Genomic DNA, 7,536 nt, shown 5'->3' with positions numbered 1-7,536 from the left:
TGAATGTAAAAATGTGCAGGGAATGCAAACTTCATTGCGAGGTTTTGCAGGTAATGTAGCATACTGATCAGAGTCGCTCCTATCAGTCAAATTTGCCTGTGGTTGTTTTGGATTATTTTCTCAAACATTGCCACCACATGTATGCTCATCAAAGTGTCACAAATGTGTCTGATGCCAATCACACAGAGCAGACCATATGGCTGCTTCCTCGTCCATGTCTATTGGCTGACCTCTATACCACATAATGCTGATCACAGATGGAAACTGTCTCCAGTGGAGCTCCGACTTTCACACAAGGTCTCCATGGTGTAACGCTGCTACATTGCTTTGTGATTGTTTTGTTTCACTCCATCCCATGTTGACTATCAGCCTGCTACAGGGGGAATTTGCTGTACGCAGTCCGGAAAACCTGCAGTCCACACAGTCATTCATGTTTTCAAGTGAATGATGAGATCCTCTCAGGGTCAGAGAGCTAGCTGCACGTGGCTGCCTGCTGTTGACCTTTGGACCCAGCGATGGAGACCAAGAAGCCACTACAGCTGCAAGTCTCGTGTTGGCAGAGCACAGCTGCTAAAGTAAGCCTTGCACACTCTATGCTCGTGAGTCAAATCAAAATGGGAAATATCATTTTCAAAAACCTCTTAAGAAGCTGCAGATGAGTTTATAAAAGTCTGATCAATATATATAAATCAGTTTTAAGGGTTCTTGTGTAGCTGTTATAGATTTCCTATTAGCTGGAAGAATAGGGCTGGCCCCAGGCTGAGATTGGGTGTCTTTGAAGTCTGATTCACAGGAATATATTTAGAATGACCTGAATATCTTTTTGTATTGCAGATCTCTTCTTCTCAGAGGTGGTTAAACTAAATATTATTAAGATTGTAGGATAACCAAAGACATGGGATTCACACTGTATCCATAATTGCCCCACTGTTTACTTCGACCTTTGTCACTAAAGGAATTTTATGCAGACACTGCATGGTTTCTTATTATTTCCATATACCTGTGATGTTTCTCTCTCAGCTGTGGCAGCTCAGTGCCTCACCTCTTTTCCGAACAAGGTCCATTAGCACTTCAAAGGGTAATGTGTGGCATTTTAATAGACGATGAGAGGGAGTTCAGAGCACCTCTGCACCACCTGACTTCATTGGGACGGTCCCACAGAACGGAAGGCTGCGTGTTTTTCTCTGCATGGGAAAGTAGCAGGCTCAGCCATTAAAGAAAAGAGATTAAATCAGATTAATACCAAGATTATAGACTAGGCTATATTCGGGAAAATATGAAAAGGCGAGCGAATTCAAAAAATCTATTTTAGGCAACTGCATTATTGCCTTTACTGGAAGCGCAAGGAGGAAGAGAGGAACAGGGAGCACGCGTCCAATACGGAGGAGCTGTAAATGTGCGCGCTTTAATTTAGTTTCTTTTTCGCTTCATTACAACCCGTCTTGTTATACTTAAAACAAACGCGTACCGAGGAAGCGCCCTCTCGGATGAATCGAAGCGTACGGTAAGGATGCTGCTCTCACTAGGAGCAGGTGTATTCAGCCAAGTGGAGGCGCAGGGCACAGAGCAGGAACGACGCACGACAAACGCCAAACCACATCACCTACTACAAAGGAAACCACCTCATCTTGAGACGTGCTGCCTGATATCGCGTTCATTCCAATCGAAATGAGAGGATTTTTCTTTGCAAGTTAAATGTGTTAGGAGAAGAATGTGGGCACCCTGAACCTGCTGGACGCTTAACTCTAGTGGAAATATAGTGATAATAAAAAAAAATCCCAAAGGACTACTCTTCTGGCTTTTCACTGAAATCATTTTTTTTCTAATCAAGGACATCATCATCTGCAACTATGCCTGGAGCATTTCTGTCAACGCAGTCCCTCTACATCGGGATGGAGGTGCTGATTGCAGTCGCGTCAGTAATCGGGAATGTGATGGTGGTATGGGCGGTGAAAATTAATAAATCGTTGCGAGATAACACTTTCTGCTTCATCGTGTCCCTGGCCCTGGCGGATATTGCAGTGGGAGCCCTTGTCATCCCGTTGGCCATCACTATCAGCATTGGACTCCAAACTCACTTTTACAGCTGCCTTCTGGTCGCGTGCACGGTGCTGGTGCTGACACAAAGTTCAATTCTAGCCCTGCTGGCTATTGCGATAGACCGCTATCTCAGGGTCAAGATCCCGACCAGGTACAGATGAGATGCATAGCGTGACTTTTTCTTAAACTGAGGTGCTCGTGGTGATGTTTTATGTACCAGAAAAGCTTCCTTTAAGAGCTCCAGCTTTGTGTTTCTGGGCACTAGTGTCCTCATGGGTCCTGTTCAACTTCACAGAATGTGACTCACCATTACTGATAAGGCAGCCAAGCAGAGCAGGCTGATCAGCCAACAGTTTTAACTAGTCCTTTTGCATGTCCTGAAGACTGTGGAGCAATATCACAACGAAAGAACCAGTTCGTTTCAGCCTTTCATGAGGTTATAAAGGAATGTTTTCCTGTGTTTCTGGAGGGCACGAAAGAGGTCACATCTGCTGTCAACTATGTTCTATCTCCAACTGTGTATCTGATGCACAGGATCACCAGGGGTTTATCATGCCAGGCTGAAACAACAGAGCCAGCAGTAGTGCTGAAAGGCAGAGAAGATAAGCATTGTCAAGGAGGCGGATTTATTGTCTCAGAATATTATGCCTGATAGGCTCCTCTAAGTCCTCTAGGCTTATGGTAGCACGTTATCAGGGTTTTTGATGCCCTAGTCTTATAATGAATTAAATGTTCTGGCATAATGGTGTCTGCCGCAGTATTTCACAGTATAACATCAGTGATTCATCATTTAAATCTGAAATGATCTCACTATGGGAGTTGCTTCTGACTCTACCTTCCCAGAAGTTTTATGTAGTTTTAGGGGGGCAAGTTTATTGTTCTGAACATTGAATTTACTCTGCTACTGTAAGACCACAAAGTGCAATAATATGATGTCTCACTGCTTTCTCCATACTTCCAGTAAATGGATCAGCATCCGTTCTACTGGGAGCCGGATGTTTCAGAGTGTGAATACAAATCTTTTCTTTCTGCTTTCAGTCATAAACTTAATTTAACACAGACATCCATAATCAATACTAATCCAAGACATGTTATCTGTGACTGCCAGGTGGAATTGTAGTGTTGTGTTTATTTTTCTACTTCAGTAAAGCTCCCATTTCTGTGACGCTTAACATCCATTCTCTTCATTTAAATACATCAGAAAATGGAAAACATGAGTGAATCAAAACAAGTCGATCATGGATCTACACACTTTCCATAACCTCAATCAGATTTCATACCTGCTTTAGGCTGAGTGCTTCTATGTAGCTTTTGGGTCAAAGTACTGAGTCAAAGTGAAAAAGATTTCAAGATTCAACATTTTACACACAACACAACGTTTTCTTATTTATAAAGCACTTCTACGAAAAGCCAAACCTGTAAAGCCCATTGTTGCATGTCAAATGTCGCCGCTGTGGTCTATGATACTGTTTTCATTAAAAAGTAGTCAACATTGTTCCAATTTCAACAACTATAAGTCAGTTTTGCCTTTCACAAAAGAAGCATAAAAAGCAGCATTTCAGAGAAGTGCTGATAAGGGATTAAAGAGACTTGTTCAAGTGGAAATGTGTGCTGCAAGCTGCAAGGAGCTGAGAGTGTCTAGGGCTTTGCACTTAAAAATGATTGCTCTTTTCTTGTGATTTGTACCGTTTTTTTCAGTCAAATAACACTGTCAGAATGAAAAAATAAAGACAACAGTAACCGCTGTGAGAAAAAAGTGCTGACGTGTTGTTTCCTCCTGCAGGTACAAGCGGGTGGTGACCCCTCGACGAGCAGGACTGGCAGTAGTGATATGCTGGACAGTCGCTTTCATAGTGGGCCTGACACCCATGTTAGGCTGGAATAACCTGCGCCGCCTCCAGCAGAATGGCTCCATCAGCTCCGACCTTGTCATCACCTGTCAGTTTGAAAATGTCATCAGCATGGACTACATGGTGTATTTCAACTTCTTTGGCTGGGTGCTGCCCCCACTGGTGCTCATGCTAGTCATCTACGCGGAGATCTTCTACATGATCCACAAGCAGCTAAATAACAAGAAGCTCACTAGCAGTCACACGGACCCCAACAAGTACTATGACAAGGAGCTGAATCTTGCGAAATCATTGGCTTTGGTCCTTTTTCTATTTGCCATCAGCTGGCTCCCCCTCCACATCATCAACTGCATCACCCTCTTCTGCCCTGAGTGTGAGAAGCCTATCATCCTCCTCTATATCGCTATCCTGCTAACTCACGGCAACTCTGCTGTCAACCCAATCGTCTATGCTTTCCGCATCAAGAAGTTCCGCACGGCCTTCAGGAAAATCTGGCAACAATACTTCTGCTGCAAGGACACGCCTGCTCTGGAGATTCAGCCCAGCGACAGGAAAGAGATGCCCAATCTTGAGCCACAGCAGGCGGCAACAGCACAGAAGGAGTTCTCAAAGCCGGATCTGCTCCAACAGCAGCAGCTGCCTCCATCTGAGCAGCAGCCGGACCAGAGAACCGAACCTCCTCAGCGACCCAAAGAGCATCCGCCCTCCCTGGAGCAGCACGCTGTCTAATCAAGGAAAGCAGATGATTGCTGGCTGGGAAAGTGATAATCAGTGCACGAGCATTGTTTCTCTCCTCCATTGAATGTAGTCCAATGAGGAGTTTGAGGTGCTACGATGCTGTAGAGAAGACTTGGATCTTAAATCTCCAGCGCTGGAAGATGGTTTATCCATGATGGTTCCTCAGCAGTTGTGGATTTACTAAAAGTTTTGAATAAAAGGCTATCTTGCAATAATGGAGCCTTTTCGACAGTGGCTGTCTTTCTTAGTAACAGACTGAAGATGTTAAGCTTTAATGTTTTATACAAAATGTGCAATCTACGTTTTTGTCGTTTACCAGTATTAGATTATCATAGAATGAAAGTTTCGTGTTAGAGCAGGTTCCTCTTACTGCTGTAGAGCTGTGTGTGTGTGTGTGTGTGTGTGTGTGTAAACGGACAGTAACTGAAAATCTGAATGTAATTATAATGTAAATAAGACTTTAACAGCCTTGCTGTTAACGCTCAACTCTTCTTCAGGGTCCTAATCGCACAACAGTGATCGCACAACAAGCACTATGGGAGAGATTTTTTCAGCAGGAAGGTGTGTATGAGCTGATAGAGGGGTTTTGTAATCCCTTAACTCTTCTCCACGAAAGAGCTGAGTCCCTCAGTGATCCAGTAGCGTTGATCCATTGCAGAAGAGATGGACATGGATAAGACACAAGCAGCTGCAGGAAACAGGAGGTTTTAACCTTTTTAGAAGCTGCCTGCAGGAGACTCGTGGCTGTAAGACGACAGCTACTCATGTGGGAGAAAGACAAGATGCACTTAAGCTCATGTTTATCCAGCCTTCATCCCAGCTGGAGGTGGGAGCAGCGGGGTTTCTTTTTTTTTTCTTTTTTTTTTTACCTACATAAACTGAATATTACATCTTTACATCTTACCACTAGATACAGTGGCTTCCATGGCCTTATTCATTCATTTCTGGTATGTGCTGTATTGGAAAGAAAACAAGCTGAAGATTGTGCGTATCTGTTATTGAAAGTAAACTTAATTTCTTTCTTTATTCAAAACATGGACATTTGTAGAATAGAAATTAAACTACTTCCAATGCCACATGACGTACATGTATGCGAATGTAAATTACTCAGTTTTATCTCTTGTAAAGACTTAGAGCTCTGGCAAAGACACTTCCTAAATGACAATCTCTTACGTAAGCAAGGTTTGCATCTATACAGATTATTGTCTTGGTCAGCATCTTTAAACTGGAGCAGGAGGTGACCTTTTTATGTTGGAGATAACTGAGGAAAAAGTGTCAACAGAACCCCTGATAGAAGCACACTATCTGTATCTTGATTTCCCCTTCTAAGTGTACCAGCAAGGTGGACTATGAGAACACACATATGATTGAATAAATGTGAAAAATAGTTTGCTTTCTGTAGGTTTGTCTATAGGTCATGCTATGTTACTGTTTTGTTTCTAAAAGTATAGTTCTATGTACAGATTTGTTATGTAACTGTTAAATGTCATTGAATACCTTGATGAAATGCTGTGGTGCAAATGTGATTAATGAGCACACAGATTAACCCAGTTGAAGATATGAAAAGTTTGGAGAATAGTAGTGATCCCACCTTGATCATGTTATATACCAAAGTTATTGATAGTGAGGAACGTTCTGTTAAGATAGCTTAAGATATGAGATATACAACAGCTAAAGCTTAATTATATTTTTAAATGGTTGTGTAAGGACATTTAAGTTAAGGTGAACAAAACATTGGAGTCTTTGTAACAGAGTTTGATGCAAACTGGGAACTCTGATGTCAAGTATTATATGCTCATCATTAACTACAGCCATACTCATGCAGTTTCTTTAATAATGGACAACTGTAGAGTGCACCGTAGCCGCTACATTTGTCACAATAACACAATTACAAAACCAATTTAAGAGACAAGATGGTAACATCAATACAAATTCCTTTGCTTTAAAGGGACTCAAATCAATACTTTAAAACCAACAACAGATCAAATGATGACGTGTTTATTACAGGCAGGGCCGCTGCAAGCACCTCCGCGCTTCATGAAAAGACATCACATTGGGCCTCTACCAAACCACAAACTAGCTCCCCAGCATTTCTTTGACCAATTAGGACTTTAGACAACTATGCTTTCTTTTCCTTAAAATAGGAAATAAATAATCACTGTAAAATTTCCTCATAGTTGTTAATTAACTACAATTTAAACTTTGTAATATATTCACCATTTGAACCATTTCTCGCAGCATTTTTCTTGCTATATGTTTTTAAGCTTTTACTGTCATAAAGTGATCTTATTGGTTAGATAATTCAAATTCAAATTTTACTGACATTAATAATTAGCTGTAAACATACTAAATCGGAATTAGATTGTGCCAAACTTGTCGGCAGGACTTTAAAATGAGGTTGTAATAGATCTTCTCAGTCCTTAGTTCACTTTCATTCTTGTTACACTGCATTATAATTTGCCTTACCTAAAATTTCATTTAGGTAAGGCAGTTTTAATGACAACAATGACATTACAAGAATTTACAGTTTACAATGAATCTGTTGATATTAAAGATGTTACTGTAGCTCACTGAGAAAGGTGCTAAATGTTGCTCCAAAGATGACTCTTTTTTACCACAATGAATATTTTTATTAAATAGGGTCATATGAAATCATATCTAAAAGGGAATTAATAAGATACATTTATACAGAAACACACAGTTATGAACCAAACAATGTTCTTGGCTGAATTCCTTTTAGCAGCTGGTTTAATTTGCATCCTATAACACCACTCACTCTTGACTCGGATCAATCCATGTTGACAGGCGCAGGCAGACTAAAATATTCTGTGCTTTCAGTAGAGGTGAGAGTGGCCTCGAAGAGAAACTCTGTATTTTTTCCCAAAAGAATTTTTGGTTATTAATTCAG

At 41.2% G+C, this 7,536-nt stretch overlaps 1 protein-coding gene across 2 annotated transcripts; it reads left to right on the top strand.

Annotated features, from left to right (window-relative positions):
* The first annotated feature begins 299 nt into the window (after window positions 1–299).
* On the top strand, window positions 300–6,015 carry adora1b (adenosine A1 receptor b). Of its 2 annotated transcripts, none has more exons than XM_079360129.1 (2): window positions 300–575; window positions 3,824–6,015. In XM_079360129.1, the coding sequence occupies exons 1-2, from the start codon at window positions 445–447 to the stop codon at window positions 4,617–4,619; spliced, it is 927 nt and encodes a 308-aa protein (XP_079216255.1). In that variant the 5' UTR covers window positions 300–444; the 3' UTR covers window positions 4,620–6,015. The 2 variants fall into 2 exon arrangements, with proteins under 2 accessions (XP_079216255.1, XP_079216254.1); XM_079360128.1 differs by lacking the exon at window positions 300–575 and adding an exon at window positions 1,120–2,191.
* The last annotated feature ends 1,521 nt before the right edge of the window (window positions 6,016–7,536 follow it).

The sequence above is a fragment of the Symphodus melops genome (genome assembly GCF_947650265.1).
Source record: "Symphodus melops genome assembly, chromosome: 13".
NCBI classification, from domain to species: domain Eukaryota; kingdom Metazoa; phylum Chordata; class Actinopteri; order Labriformes; family Labridae; genus Symphodus; species Symphodus melops.
The sequence above is the reverse complement of the archived record's forward strand: the minus strand, read 5'-3'. Positions and strand labels throughout refer to the sequence as shown.

What these genes read in the sequence shown, in the direction of transcription:
- adora1b (XM_079360128.1), top strand. Translation starts at nt 1,851, where the DNA reads ATGCCTGGAGCATTTCTGTCAACGCAGTCCCTCTACATCGGGATGGAG. An exon ending in AGGGTCAAGATCCCGACCAG is followed by an intron (nt 2,192 to 3,823) that starts GTACAGATGAGA and finishes TTCCTCCTGCAG; the next exon opens with GTACAAGCGGGTGGTGACCC.